We start from the raw sequence: 21,349 nt of genomic DNA, 5'->3' as shown, positions 1-21,349 counted from the left end.
TTTAATTTGTATTACTCTATGTATGGCCTGAAATCTGCAGGTAATGTGCAACTTGATCTGAGATTAAAGAAAATGTATGAAGAGTGTGAAAAAGTTGAATTAATGTCTAAAAATGAATACAATTGCAACCTGTTTAAAGTTTAAATGAAGTTTTTAAGGGAAAGCAAGAATGTGTAGGAAGAGGCTGAATAAGACTGGGTTTGAAATTTTCACTCTAAGTCAGTTGATCACTCAATATAACATACCTAACAATAACACAATGGAAATAGCATTCTATATAGTGACTACTTTTAATTTCAATACTTTATGTATATTTTGCTGGTATCACATATGTGCTTTTGAGTCAATATTATTTGTAATAGGGCATTTTGTTTTTGACTTTGGTGGTATTACTGCTTTTAGTGAAGGATCTCAAAAACTTCTTCCACCACTATGAATCACTTGTGATAGACTACATACGTCTGTTCATGAATAATCTCAGTTGAAACAAAATATGAAGAATTAAAAATATCTGACACCCATCAACTTCAGCTGAATTTCTCCCATTTGTACAGCACATTGCTTGCTTATAGACACATTTTCATGAGCTTTTGGACAAGAATAAACACACAGCTCTTCCTTTTTTACAAAGTTATTTTATTATTGAATAACTTGTGCACTGTCAACAATGTTCAGCATAAATATGCCATCTATTTCTATATACAGGACATAAATCTCTTCTATTATCCACTTTTCTGATACATTCATCATTCTGACTTTACTGCCAACTGTCAAAAAGATGTATTACTTATTTATATTTCTATGTTGTCATTATACAGTTTCTTCATGTACAGCATGATTGAAAAATTGTGTTTTATGATTCAGTGGGAAATAACCTATAGTTTGCGCAAGGATTCTAGGTCACCATCTACTTCACAGCAAGATATTGGTATTAATATTTATTTTTTTATACATTTCTATATTACAATAAAAGAATCCATGGGTAAAAATGAAACTGAAAACAAAAAATGCAATATTAGAATACAATCTGAGTTATTGCAATATGTGATATACTTTAACTTCAAATCCAAAATAACATTTAAAAGTCATTAAACTTTCTAAAATAAAGATGGAAGCAATTGTTGATCATTTTTAAAGAGAGAATTAATGCATCCGTCTGGGTTTGACTTGGGTTCTATTATAATTGCAATTTAGACAAACTGAAACAAAAAAAAAAAATTAAAAAATTAAAATAAACAATTTAAATCTCCAGAAAGTGACTTGTGAGATTAAGACAGCTAGAATCTCGGAGCGAGAGCAAACTGACACAGTCCTTCTTCCAGCCAAGAAACAAGCTCAATAGCTCTGAGACGGGAAACCAAACCACACCTGTCTACACCTGTGTGGCTTAATTTCCAATCCTACAATACTGCCAAAGATAGTTCTAACAGTGTGAGCCTCCTATGGAGTAAATCTGGACAAAACAATGGTTAAACATGCTTCAGATATTCTCAGCAAAGACTATTTGAAGAGTCCTCTATAAAGTTTCAAGTGATTAAACTTCAAATATTCCGAGCAAAGAAAACCTGAAAAGCCCTTCAGCTTATCTTACAAGAAGAGTTTCATTTTCAGGTGTTGCACCGAAGCTGTTTATGTGCATGCAAAAGGTAAATCTAGCACTTCAAATAACTTGAGCACATTTAGACATTTGCCCAGGTCTGCACTGGAGGCTTGTGACTGCTTTAGCTGGAGCGGAAGATGCGCTCATATTCATTGAGAATGAACTCAACTATCTGGTTCTGAAACACCATGTGCATCGCGATGTTGGCCGACTCCATCTCTGGCCGAAGCAGCGTCGGGCCGAACACAATTGCCACGTTCTGCACAGTCATGCGATTGTCCTCCCCAAACTGAATGACCCTGTGAGAAGAAATAAAATAACAACATGAGGAGTCATCATTTTCATGTTATTGATTTTTTTTTTTTTTTGGTGAGCCTCGAGAAAACAATGACGTATACCTGCGTAAATGCCCAAAAAGAAGTTTCATGGTCTCATGATGTGGAGCAGGAAGTGTTCTGACCAGTTCACACATGTGATGCAGTTTTGTGTTATAATCAGGAATTCCTAGAAAAACAGGACAAAAGTTATTAATCAGTTATAAATATATTCTCATCTACCATCCAACACCTGCATCATTCACACTAAACACACATTTAGATATTTGCCGTAGTTTGACCAAATAACAACAAAGACTTTAGATTCATGGCTTTGAACATCTGCTTACTGATGGCTGAGATGAAGCTATTAAAGTAGCTGAATGGGAAAAGCGGCTCAGCGAGCTCTCGGAAAAACAACTTCAGCGCTCCGGTGATGACATGAACGTCCTCCCACTGGCCGTCCTCGAGGTCCAGTTCCTCTGTTTTAACACAACAGGTGCATTCACCATTAAAACACAGCAGGGGGCGCCGCCGCTGTCTGCGCTGAGATACTGCAGTGAATCCTTGCATGCGCTATGAAACATCCACTTTCTTTGTATTCTCAAGTTTCAATACGTGTGAACAGGTAAAGTGATTGCAGTTTACCATGATCGGCCTTGAAGCGTAGTTTCTGAATGACAGCGAGGTTCCCACTCACTCTGTAGAGTCCATCAATGTCTAAACCTGGAAATCAACACGTCATATGGCACCAGTGAGTTAACTGCTTCACTACAGCAAAGTGACTTCAGTGTAATTTTGACTTTGATGTAGACAAGGTGGATTACCTCTCTTTTCTACAGCATTGATACATCTGTCCACAAAACTAGGGACTGTGGTCTTCTCCTGTGCACACAGTGAGCCCAGGTGGCAACCAAACACATTCTCTGAAGGGAATAGGAACATTATTAGTGTTATTAATACTGTAGTAGTGGTTCTAGTAGCGGTATTATCATCCCATCAAAGATATGCACATTGAAAATATTAATACTCCTTATAAACACATAAGATCAGACAGAAGAGATATATAAAATCAATATGAGAAAATGTAGTTCTTACACTGAAAAAATACAACATTAAAAGAAGAAACTAAACAAATGAGGTAAAATGGCTATTAACAAACCACAATTTCAACTTTAGTACATGTAAGTATAGACTGTTTATCAAACATCAATTATTATAAAAAAGTATGGATTACATCGTCAGATTTCAGCGCCTATATAAACAGAAATATAATATATAGCACATGTAATATATTCAGTATGAAATAAGTACAAAATGAATAAATGTACAGAGATAGAGTGTAATGACTATCAGAAGATGAAAAATATACACAATGAGCTAAATGTACAGTACATCTCAGTCATAGTGATAAGATTAAATCATAATAAGAACGTGTTTGCTGTCGTCAGCGCAACAGTTACTTTTTCCAAGGCTAAAATAGCTTCACCAACTTTATTAATATTTAAACCAGCCTGTTGCTGCCAGGGGAATTTAAACATATGAAACAGAAAATTAACTGCGTAACATTATCATAGTTTTGAGTTAAATTACTGGTGAGCAACAGCCTCGAAGTAATGGACCTTTTATTTTATTCTGTATTTTGCGTGTAGTATCAACAAATCATATCATTATCTTGAATTGTCTTATTATCTCAACTTATCTTTATGTTTTATGTTTTCTGTGCTGCTTCACTGCCAAAAGAATTCATTTCTATGGGAGAATAAAGATCTGATCTGGACTCGCTTGTGTTTACATGCTTGTAATCACAAACATTAGTGTTCAGGGTAGAAGTGACAAACTGCAGTCACTCCTGGGTTCATTTTCTTTTTACTTCTATTCATATAAAAAGAAGCGGAAGGAACTACAGTACAATACGTCTGTGTGTGAAAGTACCTCGGATGTAGCCTTTCTCCTTGACGGACTGCAGCGTCGGGCGTTTCATGAGGAACTTCATCAGCTTGGTTCGAACCCTCTTCTGGTCTGCGTCTCCTGCAGAGCTGGATGAGGGCGTGATAGTCGGCCTAGAGGCTACAGAGAGCGGTGTTAAGACGGTGTTTAAAACGGGTGTAACTGTAGCTCTCAATGGGCCTAATATATCTAGGTCTAAATGATTACATCAATCATTCCACAATTAAATCACAAGTGGTTTTTCTCTCACAGTGAAGGATAAAAATGGAATTTGTTGAACTTACATCTTCGCTTGTCTATGCCACCTGCAGACCTGTCATCTCGCTCTGTGTTGGGAATCTTCTCATACAAGTCCCCATCCTCTTCCTCTGAGTGATGGTCCTGGTACTCCTGATAAACAGACAGAGACAATATCAAGAAACCTGAACTGAACAGAATTTAAATCACTTTTATGTCTCAGAGTGAAAAGGTTTATCACATAGTTCAGGCAATCAAATGTTTTAAACTGAATTTAGCAACCTGAGTCATACTAAACTACTTACCAAGTATTTTTATTTTTCTGTAATTCAGTTCTTTAAGTGTATTTTTTTTTCTTAAAAGAGCACAATCTCCCAGTGTATTAAGAACACAGAGATTGTGAATTATTTTCAAAGCAAATTAACTTATTTATAGATTTTTTTTTATTAAATGAATAAAGTTTAATTTGATTTGAGTGCAGCAACTTTCTTTATTCTTTCTTGTTTTTAGATACGGACTCCTTTTCTCCTCTAATTCTTTTGAAAGAATAGTATTACATTTCTTATACAGATTCAGATAAGAGATAAGATAAGTTTTATACCACTCACATGTCAGTCTTAAATATGAGGCTACTGCCAGCAGGGGGAAACAAAACTAAACTAAACCAAAATAAACAAACACATATAGCATATATCTATAGATAATAGATATAGCAGTTAATTAGTAAGCTAAACATTGAACAGCCATATATGAGAGTGGTATAATCATCTTATTGAACGCTCAGCAAGAAAGTGTTCTTCCCCAAAATGTCAAACTTCAATTACAGACAGAAATAACTTGTTAAGCTTAAGTTCTTTTTGCAGTGTAATGCTGATGATTTTCAATCATCAACTACGGCGAATGGAAGCACTTACCAGTTGTCGTATGGTGTCCATTAAGACTTTGTGCCAGTCGTTGATGATGCTTTCTGTGTCGTACTGTATCAGAAACTCCACACCGTTCTTGCCTTTTAACTGAGGGAGGAGGAGGATCAGACATTAAAGAGGAGACTTCATCATACTTGTCTTATATCTTAAAGGGCCTCTTACTACGAGCGATGAGACCCAATATGAGTTGTCAATCTGATGACAGCTGGTGAGTTGTTTGATCACCGTCAATAAAATTACATTTTTTAATCATGCTAGCAGTGTAGCTCTCTTGTGATGTCTTGACGACTATTGAATGGATTGCTGTGAAATTTGCTCCTGACATTCATGTCCTTCTCAGGGTGACTTGTAATAACTTTAGAGGTCCCATTGCTTTTCATTTAGCACCATTATTTCCATTATTTCTTCCACTACAGTCACAGTTAGATAAGTCACAGCCTATCTGCTTTTAGTAATTGAACTCCCAACTGTTGATTTAAAAGGTCCCATATTGTATAAAGGTAGATTTCCATGTCTTTTTTTTCTAGGTTCTATATTAATACTGTGAAAGTATCAAAGCGCTCAGTCCACAGAGAAATGCACACAGCCTGTATTCAGAACCTGAGCCTCAAAACCAGCCGCCAGGACTTCTGTAACTTTGTGATGTCACAACAAAGCAGCCATGCCCCAGGCCCAGCAGACCTGGACCCATCATCCAACCTTGCAGGATTTGGTCTCTCTGAGTGTTTACCTGAGATCTGCTATGTTTTTATTGGATCACTCAGGAAACAGTCAGCCAATCAGAAGAGAAGAGGCTCTGAGCCTCCTCTCTTCTGATTGGCTCACCGACCTGTTGTTACTAGAGCTACAGGGAGAAGCCTGAGAGAGGAGATGTAAAACTACATTGAGATGGTTTTTGGTTCTTAAAACTATAAATATATCTTCTTATGGATCAACACTTCAAATAAAACAATGTAAAAGGGTAAAATATGAGATCTTTAAAATTGAACATAAATGTATGAGATCATGTTTTAGCGGAGAAGCTGTTATTTGCTCAAGACATCCATCAAGAGGCACACACTGCATTATGTCAACAAACGAACACACCTCTAAAACATTTTTTTTGCTGGATTTGTCCTTTGAGGCCCAGCCGATCGAGGCTCCTCGCAGGTCCACCGCAACCTCTGGAACAATCTGATTGGTCTTGTTCTGTAAGAGAGCAAAAAAAAACAAAAAAACAAAAAAAACAAACAAACAGCTGTTTACCAAACTGATGGCACGGCATTCCGGGAGACGAGCTAGCTGCGTTAAACACAAGCTGCCACTGTCACTGTCAGCTCATGACCTGAGGGTTTGTCTGCGCTGTCACCGCTAAAGGTGCCACAACAGCCTGCATTATGCTGCAGTTTCATGTTACATTTCCTTTATTAGGAATATGAAACATGATACCAAAGTGTAGATTATATGGAAAAAAAAAAAAAAAAAAGTTTCACATGATGTATTGAAACTTCAAGATGAAAAAAAGATAAAGAAAAGTCAGTGAGTAACTTCTCACCGAGTCACAACCCTCTCAGAAATGTACAGAATGCAGCAAGAGCAGCAGCATTCAGGTGTCAGAGTTTCTTATGAATGCATGATGAACACTTCTATTCTCCATTATTTAACAAGCGCGTGTCCTACCGAGGCCCCCGTCGCTGCCGACTTCGGGTCTTTGTGGAACGTCAGCACTCCTCCGTGGAGAACCGTCCATGTCTGGGCCCAGTTTTTCCTGAAACGGGGGAACAATTATGTGACTAACACAGAACAAAGCCATGGAGAGCTACGGGAGGGGGAGATGGCACACCACTCCAAACACACCCGAAATCAGAAACCCTGAAACATGAGAATGTCATACGTTTGAAAAAAAAAAAAAAAAAAAAAAAAGAAGAGAAGGGCAGTTTTGATTTACCTTACTTTCTTGCCGTTCTCAGACACTTTTGTTTTGTTGAGGATTCCAGCTTTCTCCAAGTTCTGCACCTGAAAATGTAAAAAAAAAACAAAAAAAAAACAAGAACAACATTTTAACTCTGTATTGTTTATATGTAATTGTTAAACTGATGTGTAAAGTCAAAGTATGTGATGATATGAGGGACACACAATTCTGTTGACAATGCTGAAACTCAATGAAGCCATGCATGCAGTGGCTTTCACATCCAAACTTCTCAATTACAGTGTGAACAATGATGAATTCCTCACAGCGGGGACTTTCCCAAGAGACAAACTTCGATTATGTGGTGGTGAATTGTGATTAAAAAAAAAAAAAGAAAAAAAAAAAAAGTTGTAGTTTCAGTAACACTACACACATATCAACAAAAATGTAGTCTCGTCTGTTTGGGCTGGTGTTTTTGGTGCGTTTTTTTAGCCACAGATTTAGTGAGTTTACTTCAGTGGGTATATCCGGCGGCAGGACGGTGTGTGTGTGTGGGATTAAGTCAAAAGAAACTACTGTGTGTGTGTGTGTGTGTGTGTGTGTGTGTGTGCGCGCGCTCCTGCTAAGGAAGGAACATGTCACCCAGTGCATCAGTGTGACTCACTGATGTGTTTTTAATAGTTTTTGGAAACAGTGGATCTCTACGGCACAGAGGAATATGACGCATCAGACTTTGGATAAACAGACAATACGTGTTAGTCGGATCGATTCATGGAGGATTTCGGTCTTTTCACGGGATTCTGGATTTCTGGACTCACACTTGTCCTTTCATGTTTTCACCTTAATTTCATCATTGACTGTATTAAAAGACCTATTGCTGAATTTAGCCCATTAAAGCTGTGGAGAAGCACTATTCTGCTAAGGGGTCGACAATTTTTCAAGTCCGTCTTAAAACAAAACTCAGGTGCCCGTGTTCACATTGAGGTTTTTTCCTGCTGCTGTCATTCCTCCCCTTCATACTGGCCTTTAAAAGATTCCCGCTCTGATGCCATGCCAGTGTAAATCATGAGGATAAAAAAAGAGAACTGTTTCTGCTTTTATCTGAAGCTAATGACGCTTCAGCAGTTTGAGTTTGACAAATCAAGCCAGCATCTTCCAAAGTTAAAGTAATTTTAGAACAGGATTCCCTATTTTTAATACGTGCTTGTCGCTGCAGGGGAAATACATCACTAAATGAAAGATGATTTAAATGGTCACAGTATTTGATGCGGGGGAATGAAACACATCTGTTCAACAACAAACAGTCCTTGAGTGATCAGTCACACCTTTTGCCCCATCATAGATAGACGCTGCTATCTATGGATCAAGCTCAGGTGAACACTCAGCTAACAACCCACGTTATAGCGCAGCCACCTCGAGGTCAGATAATAAGGGTTTCTCCAGGCTCTAAACCCAAAAGCCTTAAGAGAGAGATACAGAAATATCATTAATGGCTAACTGACGGTCATTTCTTCTTCTTTTTTTTTCAGCTTCAAGCAGATGTGAGCGCACGACACAACCTCCACTCACGTTATGCTGCGTCTCTGGAGAGTTTCCTGTGCTGGAGCTGTCGCTGCTGTAGTCGGACGTGTTCCTCCTGTGAGTCGGGAAGAACCTCTGAACAAGAGGAGAGGAACAGTAGAGGTGAGATTTTAGGGTTTATAATAATTCAGAAAACATGAGGCCCGGACATCTAAAATGTAACTTAGATTACAGCCATAAAAGTATGTCAGATAGATATTAGATATTAGATAGCTCTTAATACAGTGGTAAAAGGTAAAAAAGAACAGTTGGGTAAACCTTTTTTAAATCATATAATAATAAAAATATATATAATATAGTAACTTATGGATATCTAAATTTTTTTCTGTATTTAATTTCATTCATATTTTTCACTTGATTGTGTTTTTAGTGTGTGATTGTACGAACAAAGACAAAAATAAATATACTGGTTCAAATAAAATAATAGTTGCACCACAGTTTTTGTCATCACTACCATTCTTCACACTTTATAATGAACAAAAATAATGGAAAAAAGTATGTAGACACCTCTGTTTGGTTCTCAATGCTAGTTGATTCCAACTTTGTGACTATGTTAACATGCACTAATCCAGGTCAATAAAGGTCCCAGTCCCCCAGGGAGGTAGAACTTGTCCTGACCACAACCACATCCAGATAAACTGGATCACCAAACTGAGCCAGGCTTCATCACCCAACATCAGTGCTGGTCCTCCTCACTAATGCTCTTGTCCCTGCAGCCAGGCTCCAAAACCAGGTGGAAAACCTTTCCCCAATAAGTTTTGGAATAAGATGTTCATTTTTAAAAAGGTGTCCACATACACGTTAATTCAATAGGGATAAAAGATTAAAGACACACTTACAAGTGTTATTAAGGGATCAGATCACGTTTGTGTTAAATGTGGGAGGAGAAATAAAAACCAGCCTTGGCGTTAAATGTTGCCACTGCTGTGCCTTCATGCAAGGTATCGAACGTCTGCTGAGAGCTGAGTTGCTTAGCAGGAGCAAGTACAGGTGTTTGTCTACAAATGCAGCCCTTCCTGTTCCTCCCTCCGCTGCTCTGTCCTCAAGCTGTTGCTGTAAATAAAACTGCACTGCAGGTAATTTGCCTTGCTAAATAAGGGGAGTGTCCGTTGCTAAACAGGGACTAACCCTCACCGCTTTTGCCTGACTTTCTGCTTAAGCCGGCTGACACACCCTGGATTTGTGATACAGCATGTACATGTAGATGCAGGTCTGAGAGTGTGTGTGTGTGTGTGAGTGTGTGTGAGTGTGTACCCCATCATCCTGGGCTGAGCTGAGCTGAGCAGGTCCCATAGTGTGTCTCCAGTTTTTAATGATCGACACGTTTTCCGCCTCAACACCATTCTCCACCCTGGACTGACCAAGAGCTACAGGGGCCTGGAGGGACCACAACACAGTTTAGTTTAATTTAAATACGAAACTTTGAAACATGGAGAGAAGACAAGACAAATTCAAACAAATCTGTTTTTTTATCTTAAACCAGACGAGGGTCATTTTCAAAATCTTGTCCCCCCCTCACTTCTACAGTGTCATGTTGAAATTCTTACTGTCCAGCCACCACAGTCCAGAAATGAGGAACAAGTGGTGCAGCGAGTGTTTAGTATCGCCTCTCAGGCTACATACAGGCTGCCCTTTATTTACTCATTGATAAAGTTGTTTGGGATGTATGCAGCCTGAAAGGAATACCTGCACACACCTCTCAGCTACTGCCAATGTCTTTTTTTTTTGGTCATAGTTTTAGTTACAATTAATATTCTCCTAAAAATATGCTAAAATTGAACATGAGCCCTTCAAAATATCTATATCTACTTGCCTGGATGATATATTATTGCCATCTACTTTATATCATGAACAAAGTGGAAACTATTTTTCATTGGCCCCAAGGCAAGAATGTGATCAATAATCACAATCTAAATTGACATTGATGTCTGAAAACAATAAATCCATAAAACAAAAGGGAGGGAAAATCCCAACTCTGATAAACAGCTGTTGTAGTTTCATAACCACAGAAGAAGGATCTTTACCTCGGGCAGGTTCCACTGAGACTTGGAGCCGTCTCTCAGGTAGTAGTAGGTCTGCCCTCGATCATCCACAGACTTGATCCACTGTTACATAAGTTTCTCGGTTAAAAATAGTTCAATGAAAATAAAGGAATTTTTTACTGCTTTGAGAAGAAAATGACTTAAAAAAAAAAAAAAAAACTATAATTTACAACATGAGAAGCTCCTCTCCTAAACAACACATTAACATGATGTGAACATATTACGGCACAGCACGGACACGGGGTGAGGGAAGAGTTGTGCAGTACTTCTTGCGTCATGGTTTATTGATGCCACTGTTGTTAAACAAACTGGTACTAGTGCGAGGGGTTTAAAATGAGTCTGCACTCTAAAGTCTGTAGTCAGTCGAAACAAAGTCTTCGTCCAATTGTCGAGCAGCCTCTGAAAGCTCATGATGAGATAAGAAGACATGCAGGATATGAGCTTTTTTACTCTAGTTCTCTTTTTTTTTTTTTTTTTTCTAGCCACAGCAGCAGCTTGGCTCTACGGAGGGCAGAGTCGGTCTGCTGATGCGTCCGTTGGTCCACCACTTTCACCACAAGCGGAAGGTCAGATAAGATATTAAGATATAAAGATATTCATGGTTCCCAAAAAATGATGAATCCGAATGACTCTGGTGATCTCATAAGTGCCACCGCGAGGTCGACATTCGTCAGTCCTTCGCTCTTAGTGTGTACGGCCGAGAGAGCGCAACACCGTGAATGACAGCAGGTTTTTTTTTTTTTTTTTGCTTCGGCTGTCCGTCGTTCAGAAGGGCTGTAAATTTTCCCATTCTGGATGGGATGGGATGACGCCTTGTGCGAACTAGTTTCAAGCATTCCCTGGCCTTAAGACTAAAGAGAACCCCTCGCCTCTGATTCTGAGACTGACATCAAAACTATTACAAATGACCTTCAGTTCCATATCCCTATACGTCCTCTACATGTACCTGGTCTGGAGAGTGTTCACTGGTGAACACCCAGGTCCCGTTTGGTTCCACGGTGAGGTTCCAACCGGCCGGGGTGCTGCGGTCCAGGTTGGCCCTGGGGATGATGGTCCGGCTCACGTGGCTGAGGGTGTACTCTTTAGGGAGGGTTGGAGGCCCCGTGGCAAGGAGCTCCTCGTACAACTCTGGTTGATCAGCAGCTGGGTAATCCCCCGAGGGGTAGTCCTCCTCAGGTAGGGGAGGCTGGGGGATGCACACATGGTGGAAACGCATGTCAAGACACACACACACTCACAAACTTGAAAATACAGTGAGGATATATAGCAACTCAATGGTTTTTTTTTTGAAGTCCTGAAGATGGAAAACTCTCCTGCATTTCATAGAAAAAACTAAAGTTAGATTTTATAAAATTAACAGATAGGCAAACTTCTTCTTTCCTATCTTCTTAAAGGAACAGTGTGACAGTTTGGGAACTACACTTAATTAAATTCTGAGTGTAAAAACTACAATTTGTGATTGTACAGGAATAACTCTTAATGAGAAAGTGAATACGCGCATTTTCCAAAAATGTTGAACTATATCTTTAATCGTCTCTGGGGAGCCCTGACCCCCAGATCGGGAACAGTTGAAGTAATTAACCGACAGAGACACTGACGCTGAAAAAAATGTTGCTTCATCTCACATAATAATGTCGGTTGAATCATTTCCTTCTGTGGCCCCGATACAGAGCTCAAGGACTTTGCCGTGACTTTGATAAATAAGTCACAGCATTTCCATGGCCTCAAAGTATTATTCTGTCTTGGCCCATTAATGTTCAAGCTGAGAAAAAAAAAAAAAAAAGAGTCATTATGGGGGAGAAAGAGGTCACTTGTTGCTTGTGTTGTGAAGAAAAACAGCAGAGAACCAAGTGAGGAAATGCAGTAAATGTGTGCGTTATGCAAGATATGGACGTGCAGTGAAACGTTTTCGTCAGTCTTTTTTAGTTAATTCAAAATGAGGACAGATGTCTGGTTTCTTTTAAAGTTAGGGACACTACTGGGGATATCCTGCACTTGTGCTGTTAGCTTTCCTAATGAAAATGAGTCCTGTCTGCTGTGGTGGTGCAGGAGGATTTAATTCCATTAAAAGCAGACTGTATTTACAGCTTTCCCCTGGGTGAAGCTAAAACAGGAGACAGAGGGAGGGTAAGTAGAGCAGCCAGGCCGTCCTTACCGGCCCGTCCTCGTGAAACCTGTGCACGCTCATAGGCTCCATGAGAGGGGGATACGGGCTCAGCTGCTCCGGAGGCTCCCAGGACGTCTCCCCAGACATTGCGTTGTAGAAGTAGGGGCGGCCGCTGGTCTCATCCACCAACTGCTCCCAGTCTGAGGTCCACGCAGGGGGGGAGGCGGTGGACAGAGAGAGGGCAGGCGACTGAGGAGGTGAGGGAGAGCGGGGCTCCTCTGCAGAGAAAGGCTCAGGGTCCGTGGGTGAGTCAAGGAAGGGATTGTCCCAGGTGGTGCGCCCCGTCGCAGGGTGGTAGTAGTACTCCTGTCCACTTTCCTGGTCAGTGTGCACCTCCCATCCCTCTGGGTCAAGGTAGGAAGGAGAGTAGGACGAAGGAGCCGAGGGGGGAGACTCAGAGATGCTCTGGCGAAGCTGTGCTACATTGACGTACACGGCTGACCTGGGACTTTCATTCTCCACCTGTAGAAAGGCCAAAAAAAAAAAAAAATCAGGTGCTTTTACAGAGCAAGAGCGAAAGCTAACGCACAAACAGTGTGTGTGCTTTTATAAAGAGACTTTTCTGCATGCTAAAACAAGCTTTCAGATGACACTCTGGTCACTTTCTGGTTGATGACAACAGCATTTCATAAGATAAATTCAAAGTACCAGCCTCCAGCCCACTGCTCTTACTATAGCTCTATATAAGTCTGCCTTCTGCAGCTTAGAGCTCAGGAAGTATACAGCTAAAAAAAAAAAGAAAGAAAAAAAACAGACCACAGAGGTGTTCCTGCCACAATAATGAACATTACCTTATTCTAGCCTCATTTCTTGTGCTCAAAAACACACCCACACATAAGAGTTTAATGCTCTCATCGTGTCAAAGTTCGTCTTTCCAGACTAAGACATGCCAGTTTCACCAGCACGCTGAGGAATCCTCTACTACCAGTCAAATAATCAGTGAAAACTCTCACATTTTTCAGTTTCTGCCTTTCAGAGAGACGCTGGCGAAACCTCCACGTGACTTTACTTTTATGAACACAGCTCCACATGATTCGACAGGAACATGACATGCAAATAGACTCAATCATCACAACTAATTTGTTTAAACAACGCCAATGAGAGTGGAACTTGTGCGTGTGAAGGAAGGCTGCCTCTGAAACCCCGGCACTCCTGAAACCGTGATGCAACAAAGCAAGTGTAACAGTTGCACCTGAAATGACCCCTGCCAGATTAAAAAAAAAACACTGTGATCTTTCTTTTGGTTTCCCTCCTCTCACCTGGGTCCCGTTCCTGACCGTGAGAACCCCGGGATCTGTTGACCTGGAGTGACTCAACTCCGTCATGATGGCACAAACACAGAAGAGGGGCTGCTGTCTCTTTCAGGCTTCACTCTGACTGAGTCTCGTCTCGTAGCTAGCCACATGGTCTATATTTAACAGGAGCTGATATCTGTGTGTCTGTGCTGCATCTGCTCATCACTGTGATCAATGTGCAGAGGTACAAGAGAGAAACATGTCGGGGGGGTGGGGGGTGACTGTTTGCTGTTGATGTGCTTATACTTTGAGTATTTCAACTTTATGCTACTTTAGTTTCAGAGTTTATTATTTGACTTTTTACTACGCTACATTTATTTGACAGTTGAAGCTCCCCGTCACTATTAGAAGAGTTTTCATTGCAGTGGCTGCAGCTCAGGAGGTCGAGCAGGTCATTCGCTCCCCGGACGGACGGCGGTTTGATTCCCAGCTCCTCCAGTCTGCATGTCAGAGTGTCCTTGGGCAAGATACTGAACCCCTGAATGTGTCATCAGTGTGTGTGGCTGAATGTGGCTTGTACTGTATTGCACTTTGAGTGGTCAACAAGACTAGAAAAGTGCAATCCATTTACCTCCTCACCGTGTCATTTTAGCCTGTAACTGAGTGCGTAAAGTCATATTTTCTTTTTGAAAAGTGTAATGTCTGCCAGAGCAGCGAGAACGTCCCCACTGTCTTCAATGCAAACCCTTGGGTCACATGTTTTCTTAAAACAAAGTGAAGCATCCTGCATTTTTCTTTCTTGTTTCAGTTTCCTTTCTGGAGAATCTTTAATTAAGTTCAATTTAAAATACATTATTCTTACTGTACTAACAGATTTTTCACCTTGTTTTAGTAAAATGTGTTTTTTAGGACATAATTATATATTGTAATGTCTTCATTAAACATTTAAGCTGCCCTGCAATAACATCTGCTCCACCTCAACCATCTACAACAGTAAAATGCTACTTAGCATATAGCAACACTATAATATATACAGTATAATAAAACAGCATCAATGGAGTCGTTTTCTGCATAAGTATGTAAAGCTGATAATGTTCTATCACTTAAAGCTTGTAAATGCAGCACGTTTACTTGTAATGGAGAATTTTTACATTCTGGTACTGCTGCTATTGCTTAAATAAAAGGATCTGAACACTTTTTCCAGCGCTGCCAACAGGCCGAGGAGCTCAGGAGACATCACTAAAACCAGTTAACATGAAAAAAACTTCAAATACAGCAAAGTGAGGACAATATTTTTTTTTTATTTTATCTATTTCTTTGAGTGTTTTTTATCCGTGTTTACGATGTTATCACTTTGCCGACTTTGCTTCATTATTGATCTCGAAATAACCATGAGGCAATCAATGAGGACAACCAGACAAGTGACCCCGAAACAAGATTGATTCCAAACAAAAACACACACACACACACACACACACACACACACACAAACCACGGGACCACGAGAAATAGGCACAGAGGAAATGAAAGAGCTGCTTCATTGATATCTGAAATAGCTACGCTGGAATGCCCCCATCCTCTGGAACAAACCAACCGAACCCAACCACACGCAGTGAAAGGAAAACTGCATGAGCTGTAAAAACATATCAACAAACGCCGTGCGGCAATGGTGTGATAGACTGTCATCACTTTGAAGGGAATATCAGTGCGTACTCGCATGCAAATATGTCAAGTACATTTCCTCAAGTACTGTACTCCAGTATAATTTGTGTGCAACTTCATGTGAAGGATTTTTTTCCCCCCTTTCTCTAGTCCTTTAGTTTGTTTCCATTGTTTCCACAGGTCACTTACTAGCAAGCCCTAAAAACAATAGCTCATGTCTGTCCCTAGGAAAGCTACAATGGACAGAGTCCAGCTGGCCCAGTCCCCACTGGCAGTAGCCATGGCAACCAAGGTCGTAGCACAGACCCTACGCTACAGACCTGTCCACTCCACTACTTTTGCTCTACCACATTTATCTGACAGCTGCTACTTTACATAGAAAACGTGAAAACGTTCGTGGCCTCACACAAAAAGACGTCTACTGTATGAGTCGTTACAAGTTCCTCCTAAAAAAAACAAACAAACTTTATTTTTCTTCGTTTCTACCTCCGCAATCATGTTACGACCTCTCAGATTTATCCCATGACTGTGTGAGGGGCGCGACCCCCTAGGTTTGGAAACTACTGAACAACATATTGATGCATCAGAAAACAATCTAATAATGTTATTTATATCCATTTACAATTTTTCTGCAGGATTTGTTTTTATAGATTTTGACGAGTTTGGACTTTTATCTGTAAAGGAGTATTTCTAAACTAACGTAGTGGAGGATCTGAAAACTTTGAGTCTTGTTAGTATCTTTGCAGTGTGTAAGCGAACACCATCAGGCCCTAATGACAGAAAACATGTCTGCTGTCTTCCTTAAAAAAAAACTAAAACTCAACACAAAATTATGGAAGAAAAGGGACGTTTTGTTTATTTCCAGATGAAAAGCGCCGTTTTTAAAATGTCTGTACTTTGAAGCTGCTTCACTCTGTGTACCTGTATGACGCTCCACATCACAATGCCAGTTCTCTACTGCGGTTGTTTTGCTACAAAGACCTGCCGGGGTCCACAACAAGTGACTGAAATGCTCATCGACAACAAATGAAACTGTTATTCACACCTAAACCCATATGAGGGGGGTTTTTTTGAACATCCAAACTAAAAAAAAAAAAAAAAAAAAAAAGGTAAAAACATCAAAACCAACGTCTGGAAAGGCAGAAACAGCTGTGAGCGCCGTCCGATCACTGGCACTTTACGCAGAACAGGAAGAGAGACAAGTGCAGAGGTGACATGTTTACGCAAAGCAGGAAGCGAGACTGTCATCAAAACATATAAACATGTAAAGTGCGCCGATCACACGGACTGAAATTTTTGACAATGTGGAAATAAAAGCCGCTTTGATGCCAGTGGGATGACCTACCTGAGGAACCACCGGCAGCGTCAAGCCCCGCTGGGCCCGGTGACTTGACCAAACCCTGGAGTACATGTCCACCATGTTTATATTGTTCTATTTAGAGGAGCCATAAATCCACATGTACAAACTGACACCGAACTCCACACCAGCGACCCGAAAGCGTGCGACCACGTTCAATCAGCTTGTGATGGGAGACAGACAGAGAGAGAGAGAGAGAGGGAGAGAGAGAGAGAGAGAGGCGTCGGCACACTCGTGAAACACACCCTCCAGCGCACATCCTCCTCTTGCTGCAGCTGTGACAGTTGCAGCCCAGATAGAAAGGAGAACTATGAACTCTGTTACAATAGCAGCAGCAGGAAGGGACTGTGCGAGGACTGGGTGAGATGTGTGTGTGTGTGTGTGTGTGTGTGTGTGTGTGTGTGTGTGTGTGTGTGTGTGTGTGTGTGTGTGTGGGTGGTGAGCGTCTGTGTTTGTGTGAGCCTATGCGTGAATTCCATTGCGCAGGATAGGGGGGTAGAGGGCAACTGTCTGCTTGTGCTAAGAGCCAAAAGCAGAAAGAGACAATGAAAACAAGACAGAGAAAGGGGTTAGATGAAGGGAGCAGCATAAACTATGCAGGTCACTTCAACCTACTTCCTGCCTGTGGGCCTATATGATAAAAAAAAAGGAAACGATAGCAATGGAAACAAAGCTCTTCGAGAGCATGTGCCTTTTAGTTTAGGGATATAGTCGAAAAAGGAAAAGAAAACACGTCACAGAAAATGAAAGCAACTACAAACTCATGTGCAGCCGCTTCTCTAAAGCGTACAGTATTCAACCTCCTTCCAGCAAGTCACTAGGCCAACAATGGGGGAACAAAAGGGGAAGCAATAATTTCCCACAATGATATGGGAGAGCTCTGATGAGACGCTGTGTTGTTAAAACTGCACTTCGCTGAGGGTAAAGGCTTGAAACAGGAAGTCCAATTGTTCAATCAATACTTCCTTCTACATGGGGGACAACATGCTGCAGACGGCGGGGCGGAGCGTGTTATGGCTGTTTCAGTCAAGGTTTTTGGGGTTATGGTTGATCTCAAATTAGGTTTGAGGTGGGGTGTTTACACCGCTGCTGTCATGCGTGTGTGTATCAAGGCTGTAGTGAATCAATGCTTCCTGGAGCATCCAAACCCCCCCCCCCATAGGTTTGCTATTCAAAAAACCTTGACATGTTTACACTGCTGAATATGTTTATGTCTGACTCTGGTGATATCTTTCAAGTTTTGTGTACAGAGAGAAACTGTTTGTGTTTGGGCTTGTTTTACTCCGAAGATGCAAATAACCATTTCCAGAAAGTGCATTTAAACATGTTTTGGAGCACGACGCGGACTGAAAATCCTGCAGTGCAGAAGCAGACAACTCTCAAATACAGCCCTCTGCAATGCATGAAGCAGCAATCTGCTTGATTACTTAACCACATTAGCACTCATCCAATCAGACAATGGAGTTCCAAATTGGGGCCCAAATCACGCCACAAAGCACACAGTTGAGCTATTGAATCAACGTGGCTCCACCCCCCCCAAGCCCCCCCCCCCCCGCCTCTTACATCACACTTTCATGGCCCAGAATCCAGGGTAACTCTGCTCAAAGTAGAGCCCTTCAGCTTATCGCGTTCTTCTCTTTGCTACTCCCGGCCAGGTCTGTGCACCGACGAGCAACATCTGCAGACATTTCTTGCTCGTGACAGATTTCTCCCACTCTTACTCTGTGGGTGAAGTGTTTTCAGTGTAGTAGGGGAAATATTTAAGCGCCAGTTTCTGCAATCCTCTCCGAGGAAACTAGAAATGAGCCGGAAAATGGAAATGGAAACCACGCCCCTTTGCAAAGATGACACCTTGACATTTAGCGTCAGGTGCAAGTAAATATCAACACGCAGCATGCAAACAAAGTGAAAACAGGCTGCTGAATGTGACCGTGGAAAACGTTTTCTCTCTCCGGGAACCTTCTGCTCTGCACTAATAAACAGCAGCAGAACACCACTGCATTCAAGGTGGGATGAGCTGAATGACAGGATCACTGAAATCTAGCACGTCATTCGAGCCTCACAAAAACATGTTGCACATAGTAATGACACAAAGGACATTCCTGTTCGTGTGACTCATGCAACTCTTCACAAAGACCAGCTGAGGCCTCCTGCAGATTATCTATACATTACTGCATGGATCAATAATCCAAGGTGTCTGAAATTGCCCCAATTTGAGCTCTCATGTGCTTCATTCGAGTTACAGAGTGAGCTTCTGATTCTCTGAAAAATAAACACCAAGCAATCCTTTAAAACAAAAAAACAACCAAGTACAAAACAAAAACAAAACAATAAAGTTGTTTAACACCATTTGTGGCTATAACCAGAATCCTCAAAGACTCTTCTTACTACCTGCAAGAAAAAATATTCATGATTTGCATGATTACAGAAGTTTTAACCAGATTCCAAAGTTGCACTTCTTGTTTCTAATCTAAACAAAGATGGCAGCTGATAATGACAGACGATTTAAATAGTTATTATGAGTTATATTGATGTATATCTGTTTTTCTTTCTAAAATGTTCTATTTTCATTCAAAATAACAGTTAATATTTTGTTTGTGTTTTACAAATGAGCAACGACATGTGTAATTCCTGGTCACCTGGATTGGGAAAACCAGTTACAACTGGGATAGAGATCAGAAAAAGAGCCTGGAAATACTTTCAAAACAGACATAAATGTTGTCAAACTATCTGGAGTTTTCACCACCGGGTATTTATATTTCAGCTGCTTCGCTCTGTGACTTGAATGTAAAGGTAATACACGAGAGGTGCAAACAGAGGCTAGGCTCTACTGTCACACATCGCAGGTGCATGCAGAACACACCACCAACCCTGTGTGACACACTGGCTGCTTGTAAAACCTTAAACCGACACGGAAAGCTACTAACTCGCTCTGCTTAAATGGCGAAATACATCTCTGTTCTTCGTCAAAACAGTTCACACAATAAGACTGAAGACAGGTGAAAAGCGAGTCGGGAACAACCAAGAAGCTGAAGCTACATGCACCTGTTCTTGGGCGAACACATGTTCTGTCAGGCAGGCGTGTACGGGGGAGGTCTGACGAGACACTCGCACTACCTGTTGGAGCGGTTTCTTGGCATTTGATTTTGCCTGCTCAACAGAGCAGCAGGAATTACCGCAGGTGAGGTGCTCACGGTAAAGCTGCGATTCATCCGGGGTTTTCTCAAACACGACTGAATGGAAGGAACGGGATCATCTGTTCAGTTTAAAATGCTAAAAAAAACTAAAAAACATCACAGTCAGGGCTGCGGATTCAACTTTTCTTTTACTTTCTTTTTCTTTTACGTCTTTTACTACAAAGATCAATGGGACATTGGACCCCATGTGGCAATTATCTTGACTTTGAGTGATAAAGATACATCAGACAAGTCATGCTCAATATTCATCATGAACCTTTAGAGAGGCTCTTCCAAAGAGCAGCCTACAAACACACTGGTGCCACAAACAGCTACAAAATAAGCGTGACTATGAGAAGAATATTGCCTTAAAACAAAACAGGCATGAATATGTATTCAACTTTGCCTTTCTGCAAGATGTAAAGTTAAAATTAACCAAACTTTGAATTCCCAATCCCAACTGGATTTGTCATCCACTTACCAAACTTAATATCCCATGAGAGACAAAAAGAACAGCCTCCACAGACCCTTGATATAAAGTGACCTACATTTTGGGCTAATTGCGAGTTCTGCACATTACATATGAACACACACACACACACACACACACACACACACACAATCCAACTGTATGGCAGGGCTGGCACTAAAAGCTCCAAAGCCCCTCTTGTTGAGAGTCAGGCCAGTGCCCCCAACTCCCACCTCCCACCACATGATCACCATGGAGATGGCCCTCCATTGTGGGGTAAGAATTAATGCACTTGAGGGGTCCTGGCACGTCTGCAGTCCTGTAACAAGTGTGGGGTCTCATTCACGCTTCCACAGGAGGAGAAATTGAAACACACAGATTATAACCAGCAAATGTTAAGTGAATCCAGTTCTACCCAAACCCCGTGAGGCAGCAGACTGTGCTGGTGATGCCCACACTAACACTGGGTAAACTGGGAAAGGCTGCAGCCATTACAGTGCCACTCACAGTTGGTTTAAAACTGAACAGAATCCTCATCAAACACCTTTTTCCACAACAACCTGCCTGCTGCTGGCTGACGTCACTCCTCTAACCTTGCAACAGGTGCGTAACACTTACCTGAAACAAAAAGTAGTTGTTTTGTTTTGTTTGGGGGTTTTTTTTGTCGTTTATATTCAACAAACTACATCCAGAAGGGAAAGGAGGCGACGCGAGGAGTGTTTCATCGTTTCCCAGCGGTGCGGTT

The 21,349-nt window shown here is 41.1% G+C and overlaps 1 protein-coding gene across 1 annotated transcript; it reads right to left on the bottom strand.

The window, feature by feature from the left end:
- Positions 1-631: 631 nt before the first annotated feature.
- LOC111220174 (rho GTPase-activating protein 15-like) lies at positions 632-17,133 on the bottom strand. Its single transcript, XM_022743172.1, has 17 exons — positions 16,948-17,133; positions 12,694-13,167; positions 11,485-11,724; positions 10,521-10,601; positions 9,751-9,873; positions 8,485-8,571; positions 6,955-7,022; positions 6,687-6,774; positions 6,114-6,215; positions 5,016-5,114; positions 4,149-4,254; positions 3,850-3,984; positions 2,742-2,840; positions 2,563-2,640; positions 2,265-2,396; positions 1,999-2,104; positions 632-1,899 (listed from the first exon to the last, which is right to left on the bottom strand). Exons 1-17 carry the CDS (start codon positions 17,020-17,022, stop codon positions 1,722-1,724), a joined length of 2,271 nt encoding a protein of 756 aa, XP_022598893.1. The 5' UTR covers positions 17,023-17,133; the 3' UTR covers positions 632-1,721.
- Between the last annotated feature and the right edge of the window lie 4,216 nt (positions 17,134-21,349).

This window comes from Seriola dumerili, unplaced genomic scaffold (assembly GCF_002260705.1).
Source record: "Seriola dumerili isolate Sdu_G_001 unplaced genomic scaffold, Sdu_1.0 BDQW01000068.1, whole genome shotgun sequence".
In the NCBI taxonomy this organism is placed as follows: domain Eukaryota; kingdom Metazoa; phylum Chordata; class Actinopteri; order Carangiformes; family Carangidae; genus Seriola; species Seriola dumerili.
Note: the sequence above shows the minus strand (reverse complement) of the source record. Positions and strands in the feature narration are given on the sequence as shown.